Raw genomic sequence first — 12,070 nt, forward strand, 5'->3', positions numbered from 1 at the left:
AAACAAGTAAAATTATCTGGAGTGTTTAATAAGGGCGATTTATCTTTTCTCTTGTGACATATTCTTAAACTCGCAAGAATTATAATTTTGATGGAAAACAGAATGTTGCTTCTTAGCCTATGCTGTTAAAAAGTACGTTGATATTCCTTAATTCGCTCGATAAAGTTCCGGGGGAAAAAATATTGGATTAATGTGGCAACTCTGCTCTTGCTGCGAAAAAAACATTTTGAGTGAGTTTTGTCATTGGGTTATACATTTTAAGCTAGACCTGGCAACCCTGCCAAAGGTGACAAGCCTTGAGAGAGCAAGTTGATCAATTGAGAGCGAAAACTTGACAATGACAAGTGACTATTTCTGGTGGTGCACAGTTTAAAGCGTTCCCCCCCAAAATGTATACGTTTAATTCACGTTTATTTTCTTATAGTTCAATATTTTTTGTTGTTGTTGATCTGTGACAATAATGTTCTGCTTACTTAAAGTCGCACTTGTAAACTCTCAAGTTTAATTTTCACTCTTGACAGTCTGTGCACTCGCGGGACCCGTCCTCTGCTGGCTTGACCATTTTCTTCTCTCTCGACTCAGTGTTTGCTCATGCAATGACGTTTCATCTTGCTCGCCCGCGTCATTTAGTGCTTGTTCGTCGTTTGGAACGGTTTTGACGCCATAGTTATGCCACGTTTAAGACAACTGGAAACTCGGAAATCTCCGACTTCCGAGTGTTCAAAACAACATTTTTTAACTTCCATTTACTTTTGTACTTAAGTATATTTAAAACAAAATACTAGACTTTTACTCAAGTAGTATTTTACTGGGTGACTTTCACTTTTACTTGAGTCATTTTCTATTGAGGTATTTTTACTTTTACTCAAGTATGACAACTGAGTACTTTTCCACCACTGGATATAGTGATCAAAGAATGTGTGGTAGACTTTTTTCCTCCTGCCATGATGGGTAGAAACTAAAGTTTTGCTGTGAATAGGCCTACCACAATTACAACTAAAGACATTTGCATGTGTGTGGGAGAACTCTATGCTGGGCTGTATTTCTGCTTCCATGTTCTGCAATGAGCAAACTTCTAGAAACTCTATAAAGCAGGGGAGTATTCATTACGGACAATGTTTACCATTTAAGAACCAATTGGAAACAGAACGAAACGGGGAGGGACCTACCTGAATTTGTCTAATAGAAACTCTCCTAAACGGTTTCTGTTGTGAAACGTTTTGCAATAGAATTGGCGTAATGATTATACCCAGGACTGTCCTTCCCCTTGACTGCTCTGAAGATAGATTTCTAAATTGTGCATCTGTTTTGAACAACTGGGTGTAATAAATGTATCAATAAAACGGATGAAGTGTTGCGAATGTGCTTGTGACATAATGGAGTGTTTAATGCACACGACTGCTGGTATGAGTTGTAACTCAATCGATTTATTTAAAAATGTTTATCTAAATGACAAGGCATGATTCTTAACATCAACGTGAGCTGACAATACAGTAAAAGGGAAAAGGGTTGCACAACTGAATGCATTTAACCGAAATGTGTCTTCCACATCTAACCCAACCCCTCAATCAGAGAGGTGTTGGGGGCTGCCTTAACGTCCACGATCTTGGGCTGACTGGTTGAGGTTGGAGTTGTCACTTTTCCCTGGTTACGGTCCCATAGAGCGTTCCCGTAGTTGTTTTTTTACTTCTACAGTCTAGTGGTTAGCTGTGGCAGACCTAGAGATTACTTCAGAGCGTCCATCATCATCTGCTCACGTGTAGTGGTTAGTTTATTTCTACAGTCTAGTGGTTAGCTGTAGCAGACCTAGAGATTACTTCAGAGCGTCCATCATCATCTGCTCACGTGTAGTGGTTAGTTTACTTCTACAGTCTAGTGGTTAGCTGTAGCAGACCTAGAGATTACTTCAGAGCGTCCATCATCATCTGCTCACGTGTAGTGGTTAGTTTACTTCTACAGTCTAGTGGTTAGCTGTAGCAGACCTAGAGATTACTTCAGAGCGTCCATCATCATCTGCTCAAACCTCACCATGTTCACCTTCTTCATGACGAAGGCCTTGTGAGTCTTCTTCAGCATGCCCAGTGTGTCCAGGATCATCATGCCACGCGTGTGTGTGCCCGTCAGCTCCACGCTCACCGCCATGTGGTCGCTCTCTGTGACAAAGGTGTTGTCGATAGCTGCCGCCATGGCGTAGGAGTCACATGACACAAAGCCCATGCCGTCAATCATCTCCGCCTGGGAGCGCTCACTGTACGACTCCTCCATACTGTGGCGGAAGATCTGGGCCATGAAGCGAGCCTTCTCTGACTCCTGGGCCAGCCAGTCATCACACCACGACTGTCAGGTGGAACCAGAATAGGAAAACAACATCAATCATAATGTGGAAGGTAGTGTTTCATAATTTATTGATTACATAAAATGAATGTTACCCAGGGCAGCTTGCTGTAGCAGGTGAACTCCCAGCTGGCTATGTAAGTAGGACACAGGAAGTCATTCAGTACGATGTAAGCTGCTTCCGGGTCGGCAGCGAAGTTAAACTCTGCACACACTGTGGTGTTTCCTCTGGCTGAAGACAGGTACCACATTATTAAAACCTATGGCAATTGACCCATTTATCTATTTACCATTAGTAGACTAGATAAGTTGATCTTCTGAAGCAAATAAATCATAGCCCTTACACTCTGTGTTGCCTCCCATGATGTAAAGGCCTTTAAGTTTGCTGGGGAAGGATGGCTCCATTCTTACAGCCAGAGCTAGGTTGGTGAGGGGAGCCGTGGCCACCAGAGATACCTGGGAGAAACACCTGCATTTACAACAGGGACACACACACATATTGAGTAGCCTGCGTCTACTGCTCTCTCACCTCTCCAGGGTTTTCGTTGACTATCCGGATCAGTGCAGATACCGCTCCTTCCATCTGCAGCATGTCCAGCCCCGGAGCGTTTGGGTCTGGAGCATCCCCCAACCCGTCCTGGCCATGGAAGTGTCCCGCACTGATCACATTCCCCAGGATAGACTTGGCAGCACCACGGAATACTGGGATCTAGAACACAGAACATAGGTCAGAACCCTGAATGCAATAGTTTCAAATCGCAACATTTATAGTATTCCCTCTACACTTTCACTTGCTATGAATTCAAGAGCCCAGCTTATGTAAGTGGGCATCCCAAAACACGGAGTCAAAAACTAGTCTGGGTGCCAATCTGTTTCTTAAACCAACTACTTTGTTTTTGTCATGGCAACGTTTGATGTAAACTCCAGCCTCTCCACAATGATGCTCTGTCTATGTGCTACTGCTGTAAACAGAACATTATGTCAAATCAGATCTCAGTTTCCAGAGCTCTAGAATTGGTTAGAGCTCCACAGTCATGTGTCTGAGACAGAGAACAACAGTGTATTGTCAAAGAGGAAGAGAGAGGTCAACAGACTATCATCGCATCCTTCCCCATCATGTGATCTCTTCCCCTCTGTGTAAGGGTGCATACATTAGTCTATACACCGAATGTACAAAACATTAGGAACACCTTCCTACATTTGAGTTTGCCCTCAGAACAGCCTGATTTCATTGGGGCATGGACTATACAAGGTGTCAAAAGCGTTCCACAGGGATGCTGGCCCATGTTGACTCCAATGCGTCCCACAGTTGTGTCATGTTGGCTGGATGTCCTTAGGGTGGTGGATCTTTCTTGATACACACAGAAAACTGTTGAGTGTGAAAAACCCAGCAGCATTGTAGTTCTTGACACAAACCGGTGCGCCTGGCACCTACTACCATACCCCGTTCAAAGGCACTTAAATGTTTTGTTTTGCCCATTCACCCTCTGAACAACACACATAGACAATTCATGTCTCAATTGTATCAAGTCTTAAAAGTCATTTTTTAACTTGTTTCCTCTCCTTCATCTACACTGATTGAAGTGAATTTAACAAGTGACATCAATAAGGGATCATAGCTTTCACCTGGATTCACATGGTCAGTCTCATGGAAAGAGCAGGTGTTCCTAATGTTTTGTACACAATGTATAAGCTTTACCGTTAAATGCACGTTCTATATATCGTGATGATATAAGCACATTCCCTGTATCCCATTGGGTGCTTGTTTACTTCAACAAAGACAATTTTAGCTAAATAAACGATATAATCTAATTGAAAGAGACTTACATTGTCTACCAAAAATTAACAGCACTATACCTCCAGTCTGTTGCAGGCTTGAAGCACCCGCAGCGTGTTCTTGCACACATTCTCCACATTGGTGTTGCCATGGACACAGGTGATGCCCAGGACCTCTACATAAGGGGTGGCCAGTGCCATCATGATAGCCTGAGCATCATCCACCCCACAGTCCACATCCACCAGCAGCTTCTTACTACTCATACTGGAGCCTGAGACACAGAACACAAGGAAAGATCAAATAACCTAACCACTATGACACATTAACACAGGGACAGATCAAAACGTATAACCTAACCACTATGATACATTAACACAGGGACAGATCAAAACGTATAACCTAACCACTATGACACATTAACACAGGGACAGATCAAAACATATAACCTAACCACTATGATACATTAACACAGGGACAGATCAAAACATATAACCTAACCACTATGATACATTAACACAGGGACAGATCAAAACGTATAACCTAACCACTATGATACATTAACACAGGAACAGAAATATTGGATTCAATCTTAGAATTGGTCAATGTTTCTAAACTGAAACACCCATTAATATTCAATTTGCAGTCTGATCCAAGCTTTCAATAAGTAGCATAGTTATGTTTTTTTTTAACTAAAAAGGTAACTGAGGTACTGTCTGATTTATTTATTCATTCAAGTTGAACAACCTCTCACCCAACGAGATACCAGAGTCAGACCATGCACGTGATACTGGAACAACACACATGTTCCATATTACATGCATGGTCTGACTCTGCTGTCTCGGTGTGTTCTGATCAGGCGGTGTTCTAGGCTCCAGTATGAGTCCATTAACCTCTATGATCTTTTTGCCTGTCTCACAAGCAGGTTAGCACTGCAGAGTGGTCACTAGCTGGCACAGCCACAGTCATACAATCTGATTTTAAACCTAACTTTAACAACACTGCTAACCCTAACCTTAAATTAAGACCAAAAAGCACATTTTTGTTTTCATTCATTTTTACTTTACAGCTGGCCTATCTATGGGGAAATCGCTCAGTTCTGCCTCCACGACAAGACTCATGGCAATAAAAGCAAACCTGCATCTCACAATCTCTCTCAGCAGTGTCTCAATATGTTCACACCTGTCCCGGTATTGTGAGATCTGATCATCTGCAGTTATTGTTGCACAATTGCAATAAAGACAACATCGACCATACCCATATTATTCAGTGGCCTGGGATTTAGAATTACAATGAAGTGGGACAGCATAATCACACAGGACCCACCGACAATCATATAAAGTGTGTACATGACATCTTAGAATAGAGGTACAGCCTACCTGTAGTTGAATAGAATAGGACTGGGCTGTGTCGGTGTGGACAGGCTGCTACTCCTCTTGGCCTGGCTAACAGGTGACCGTCACATGCAACTGGGAACCTTTGAGCGGCCAGGAGGGTTGAGAAAGAGAGGGAGGAGTGAAGTCAGTGACTATAAACTAGAGGAGAACTTGCCTAATAAATCAGACTGAGATACCAATTGTTGGTATACAGTTAAACAAGCCACTGCAAAAACTTGGAAAGTTTCCTAAAGGACAGAATGTTTAATAAAATGACATTTCAACTTTCTCTACCGGTTGTCTGAGCGCTTGGTCCTTCAGTGGGATGAAATTTCAGATAAAATATCCCCAGGATAAGTATTACTTAACCACTGGTAGTGTATCACCTGGCACATGGGCAAAACCGTGTAAACACCTGCAAGACTTCGGTATGCATGCATCGGGAGCATGCACTTCTTGTCCGTGGAGTTGTGCATGTGCCTTAGGTCTGTCTGTAGCAAACAAATATTGATTGCTACAGACAGAGACTTGTGTTTTGAAGTCGGTTTATTAATACTTTCCTGTGGATATTTTGTCTAAAATTTTGACCTACTGAAGGATCAACTCCACTGACAATCTTCAGTTCAAATATAATTGTATTCAACATTCCTTGACAGACAAGAGATGTTTAGTTTTTTCCCCTATGTAAATCGAATGTGTCTCCACAATCAGGACTAGAGAAGAACAAGACTGAATGAATGATCATGCAGAAGTCTGAATGGCTTGAATTCCTGTATGATTTGCAGTCTGCTACAGTATAGAGTTTTATTGTGTAAACACATCAATATTATTTAAAGCTGCAATATGTAACTTTTTAGGCAACCGAACAAATTCACATAGACATGTTAGTTATAGGTATGTCATTCTCATTGAAGGCAGGTCTAAGAAGCAGTAAAACTGTTCTGAGCTATTTTCAATACTTGGCTTTAAAAAGCAACAAATCCCTTTGAAAACGCCCTGTGGCATTGATATGAGTCAGTTATTCTAGTGTCAAACTTGACTATAAAGTGTAAATTGGATAATTTTGGTAATAAAGTCAGTCTCGTCTATAACGGAGTTCGGGAACTTCACTGCGTCACAAAGGGTAAATGCAGGTTGGGTTTTGATTTGTCCATTTTCCCACTAACATGTGGTGAACAGCTGTGGTGATTTCTCTATCCAATAGCATAGTGAGACGACTGTTACACAAGCACTTTAAAAAAAACTTGAGAATCGGCCAGGAAACACCTCCAAGGCTGACATCTCGTTTTTCAAATGAGCAACAGAAAAACACACATGCCAAACGCGTTCTAGTGGCCTTTACGTTTTTGCGTCTTTTCAGTTTGGTTTTGTACACCAGCTTCAAACAGCTGAAAATACAATATTTTGATTAATTTGTCACATAAACGGAAATTAGGCAAACTCTTAGAATTTTAGCAACTAGGGAATAGTGGTGCGACTTTTGCATATGCACCTTGAAAAAGACGGTGTAACCTTATAACAACAGTGGTGCTATTGAACCTGTCAAAGGCAATACAACTCCGCACATGGCAGCGAGTCTGAATGCACAAATCTTTCGCTGAATGTAAACAGCCTCTGAATTTGGGGAATATTTATGGAACCATTTGGGTCTTTGCATGTCAAAAAAGATACACGATTTGACGTGTCAAATAAGCTTGTTGACTATGCGTTCCATAGTTGACCAATCAGGACCTGAATATGACTCCACGTCATATAATAATTTAACGCGTTCATCATTTTTTAACGTAGTTATTACACATTGATTACACTATCACTCGTATTTCATATGAAAAACGATTCATTGATACGCATGCAATGATGGTGGTAAAGTTGTCTCGCGCACTTACAGTGCTGGTCATAAAAGAAAGCTAGCTAACTCATGGATGCAAACAATGTTCTTCCCCAAAAACATAGCAAAACGACATAATCAGTTTCAGTAATTATAGTTAGCTAGCTAACTATATAGCTATGTGTCATCATCAAAAATAACCCTCATTTATAAAACAGTTCTCATTTGATTAATGGTTGTCGGACCCATTTATGTGAAGCTAGCCACAATAGTGGACTTTGCGGTTAGCCTTCAAAATAAAAGTATGTAATGGACAGCGATACAAATTAATACAAATATAATTATGCCATAATTGAATAGATCATGCTAAACGAGGTTGAAATGTTGTTATATAAAATCAACAAAATACAATAATTTGTTCATTTGACACAAAGCTGTTGAAATCAAACTGGATGTATTGGACTTTAGAATTGCATTGGGGGCATACTTATTTCACTGTACAGCCTTACCTATGGATTGTGGATCAATGACATAGGGTATCAGTCCACTCAGTGACACCCAGAGAAACATCTGAAACAACGGTGAATTGAGCCACATTTATTATCAACCCATGTGTATTGAACACCATTCAAGAGGAAAAACAATACTGCGTGGATGTTTTGGAGTCTGATAACTGAGGAGGATGTTGGGAAAAAATATATTGGGTATTGAGTAGACTGATAACCCATTTAATTGAACCCCAATCCTTAGGTACAGCTGTACAGTGCAATATGAATGTCAATACACACAATAGGCTGACTGGGGAGGTGATTTCAGTCACAGTCCTGCGATAAGAGCTACAACACTAACATTTGCATAAACTCTTCACAGTTGTGTTCTGAGGGTGTCACCGAGTAGACTGGTGGCCCATTTCATTGCTCCACATTCCAACCTTGTTTAACATTATCTAGTCTAAATATGGCATAATTCCACCAATTGTAACCTTCTGCGTCACTTTCAAATAGGTACTTTTATTTTGAAGGCAATGCTTATAACGTTAGCTTTGGGCAACAGGGTTAAGTAGCTGGCTAGCTAATTATTTTAATGAACTGAATTTCAATAGGCGAACAACAAGTGGCTACCTAGTTAATACTTACTCACAAGGATTCCTAAATCATTGTTAATGATAATGAAAATGACTGCAGTTTCTACTGGTCATTGTTTTCAGGCTGGTTGTATTGGTGCTAGCTATGTACCAAGCTAAAACTAGCTACCCCAGAAATTGCGGTCGAACAAATAATGCCTTATTACCATCGCGTTATTGTAAACACATCGTTCGTGGCCAGTGTGTGCTTGTAGCAGACTTTTGGGTGCTACTGATAGTGGTGGCGCTTGGCTTACAAGTGCAAATTCATCACACACAACATTCTAATATAATTGTGTTATTTGACGTGTCAAATTAAAAGGTTATTTAGACACGTCAAATATATTTTTTTGACACGTAAAGACCCAAACGGCATTCCATACATATTAGCTACGGGAACACACCATTTGGGAGTCTGTGTACTGGTTGAACGAATAAAGTCTCCCGATGTTGTGTCCCAAAGTTATGGCATAAACTCTATCCATAGGCCTCGCTTTAAATTAATATTCGTAAGGTTTTAATCCAAAATAAATGTATATGCACCTGTTTTCCGCTAACCTCCGTGTATGTCTACAGTAAAGATGAACACACTCCAATGCGCCTTCAACATTTAATCTCGATAATCTTGCCGCCGTCATATGCCTTTCTCTCGTTTCCGGGTTGGGCCATCCGTGCGCTGCATCCCAATATGGCGGCCGGAGCGGTGTTGCCAAATATATATATATATTTTTAAATATTTGTTATTATTATTAACAACAAATCAATACAGAGAGTACATGAGGGAACACAAGTATATAGATTATATACAATGGACAATTGAGCTAGGAGGTACAATATCACATTACACATTACCCCTGGCTGGGGGCAGTATTGAGTAGCTTGGATGAATAAGGTGCCCAGAGGTGCCCAGAGTAAACGGCCTGCTACTCAGTCCCAGTTGCTAATATATGCATATTATTAGTATATTTGGATAGAAAACACTGACGTTTCTAAAACTGTTTGAATGATGTCTGTGAGTATAACAGAACTCATATGGCTGGCAAAAACCTGAGAAAAAATCCAACCAGGAAGTGGGAAATCTGAGATTGGTCGTTTTTCAACTCATTCCCTATTGAAGATACAGTGGGATATTGGTCATGTTGCACTTCCTAAGGCTTCCACTAGATGTCAACAGTCTTTAGAAACTTGTTTGAGGCTTCTACTGTGAAGGAGGGGCTCATAAGGGCTCTTTGAGTCAGTGGTCTGGCAGAGTGCCACAAGCTTGTGACGCTCGTTCACGTGAGAGGTAGCTCGCGTTCCATTGCTTTTTCTACAGACAAAGGAATTCTCCTGTTGGAACATTATTGAAGATTTATGTTAAAAACATCCTAAAGATTGATTCTATACATCGTTTGACATGTTTCTACTGACTGTAAAGGAACTTTTTGAAATTTCGTCTGCTCCTAGTGAACGCGCTTCGTGACTTTGGATTTGTTTACAAAACGCGCTAACAAACGTAGCTATTCGGACATAAATCATGGACATTATCGAACAAAACCAACATTTATTGTGGAACTGGGATTCCTGAGAGTGCATTCTGATGAAGATCATCAAAGGTAAGTGAATATTTATCATGTTATTTCTGACTTCTGTTGACTGCACAATATGGCGGATATCGTTTTGGCTAGTTTGGGCTCTGAGCGCCGTACTCAGATTATTGCATGGTTTGCTTTTTCCGTAAAGCTTTTTTGAAATCTGACACAGCGGTTGCATTAAGGAGAAGTGGATCTACAATTCCATGTATAACACTTGTATCTTTGATCAACGTTTATTATGAGTATTTCTGGAAATTGATGTGGCTCTCTGCAAAATCACCGGATGTTTTTGGAACTACTGAACATAACGCGCCAATGTATACTGAGATTTTTTTATATAAATATGAACTTTACCGAACAAAACATACATGTATTGTGTAACATGAAGTCCTATGAGTGTCATCTGATGAAGATCATCAAAGGTTAGTGATTAATTTTATCTCTATTTCTGCTTTTTGTGACTCCTGTCTTTGGCTGGAAAAATGGCTGTGTTTTTCTGTGACTTGGCGGTGACCTAACATAATCATTTGTGGTGCTTTCGCTGTAAAGCCTTTTTGAAATCAGACACTGTGGTTAGATTAACAAAAATATTACCTTTAAAATGGTATAAGATACTTGTATGTTTGAGGAATTTTAATTATGAGATTTCTGTTGTTTGAATTTGGCGCCCTGCACTTTCACTGGCTGTTGTCATATCAATCCCGTTAGTGGGATCTCAGCCATAAGAAGCTAACCAGTTGGCTAATGTAGCAAGAAAACCCAAAATTCTCACTCAAACAGAAGGTAGAACTAACAAAGTGTCACGCCCTGATCTGTTTCACCTGTCCTTGTGATTGTCGCCACCTCCTCCAGGTGTCGCTTGTTTCCCCCAGTGTATTTATCCCTGTGTTTCCTGTCTCTCTGTGCCAGTTTGTCTTTTATGTCCAAGTCAACCAGCATATAGTTCCTGTGCGCCTGCCTTTTCTATTCGCTTTTTGCTAGTCCTCCTGGTTTTTACCCTTGCCTGTTTCTGGACTCTGTACCCGCCTGCCTGACCATTCTGTCTGCCTTGACCTCGAGCCTGCCTGCCACTCTGTACCTCCTGGACTCTGAACTGGTTTTGACCTTTTGCCTGTCCACGACCATTCTCTTGCCTACCCCTTTTTGGATCAATAAACATCTAAGACTCCAACCATCTGCCTCCTGTGTCTGCATCTGGGTCTCGCCTTGTGCCCTGATACAAAGAGTCACTGACAACAATCAATACGAAACAGGTTGGGTTTTAGAAGGGGTTCTGAAAGACACTCAAGGGGTGTCCACTGAAAGTTAACTAGCAACAACAACTGGGGCTTAAAAGTCACCCACCATGAGCACCAACTACATTTGCCCAAGAAGAGACAAACAAAATAAAATCCACACCAAAGTTAAAGACAGGAAGCAAACCAAAATGAAAACAGGAGAGACCAGATAAAGGATTATTTTTTAATTAAAAAAAAAATCAAACCGAGAGAGTCAACTAAAGGTGTTTTCACTCTACATCTCTCAAGCCAACTGGAGCACTGGGCCAGCCACTCTTAAATATCACCTGGGCCAGCACAGGTGAAACAAAGTAACTTCAATCTCACAACATGATCAATTTAACTGTGTCACCTAGTTGCGGCCCACTATTTGGAAGCGAACCACTATATTTCGTCCCTATGTTATATCGGCATCGAACACGTCACCCGCCCTGGGAGAGGGGTGACCTTGACAATTTATTGTTATAAAGGGAGGCTGCCTGGATTTTTTGTTGAACGACCCTTGCTCCCTTCGGTCTCAAAGTAGACTTTGATCTGAAGCCATTCTTGTGATTCTTGTGATTTCGCTATTCATTGTAAAGTTTGTAGGCCTATGTAGCCAAATTGTATCTATGATTGTATGCTATCCATTCATGATTTTTATATGTTCTATTTATATCTGTAAATATAACAATGATATCAAGCCACCCCCGAGTGGCGCAGCGGTCTACGGCACTGCATCTCAGTGCTAGAGGCGTCACTACAGACTCTGATTCGATTCCAGGCTGTATCACAACCTGCCGCG

The 12,070-nt window shown here is 41.0% G+C and overlaps 1 protein-coding gene across 2 annotated transcripts; it reads right to left on the minus strand.

Moving 5' to 3' along the window:
- Window positions 1–1,399: 1,399 nt before the first annotated feature.
- LOC120037525 (inosine-uridine preferring nucleoside hydrolase-like) lies at window positions 1,400–9,109 on the minus strand. Of its 2 annotated transcripts, XM_038983557.1 has the most exons (8): window positions 8,979–9,109; window positions 5,488–5,585; window positions 4,192–4,382; window positions 2,864–3,043; window positions 2,679–2,790; window positions 2,430–2,566; window positions 2,014–2,337; window positions 1,400–1,925 (listed from the first exon to the last, which is right to left on the minus strand). In XM_038983557.1, the coding sequence occupies exons 1-8, from the start codon at window positions 9,071–9,073 to the stop codon at window positions 1,902–1,904; spliced, it is 1,161 nt and encodes a 386-aa protein (XP_038839485.1). In that variant the 5' UTR covers window positions 9,074–9,109; the 3' UTR covers window positions 1,400–1,901. The 2 variants fall into 2 exon arrangements, with proteins under 2 accessions (XP_038839485.1, XP_038839484.1); XM_038983556.1 differs by having other exon boundaries at window positions 1,400–2,337.
- Between the last annotated feature and the right edge of the window lie 2,961 nt (window positions 9,110–12,070).

This window comes from Salvelinus namaycush, unplaced genomic scaffold, assembly GCF_016432855.1.
Source record: "Salvelinus namaycush isolate Seneca unplaced genomic scaffold, SaNama_1.0 Scaffold1745, whole genome shotgun sequence".
NCBI classification, from domain to species: Eukaryota; Metazoa; Chordata; class Actinopteri; order Salmoniformes; family Salmonidae; genus Salvelinus; species Salvelinus namaycush.

What these genes read in the sequence shown, in the direction of transcription:
- LOC120037525 (XM_038983557.1), bottom strand. Translation starts at nt 9,073, where the DNA reads ATGACGGCGGCAAGATTATCGAGATTAAATGTTGAAGGCGCATTGGAG. An exon ending in CGGAGGTTAGCGGAAAACAG is followed by an intron (nt 5,586 to 8,978) that starts GTGCATATACAT and finishes GGCCGCTCAAAG; the next exon opens with GTTCCCAGTTGCATGTGACG. An exon ending in TCAACGAAAACCCTGGAGAG is followed by an intron (nt 2,791 to 2,863) that starts GTGAGAGAGCAG and finishes TGTTTCTCCCAG; the next exon opens with GTATCTCTGGTGGCCACGGC.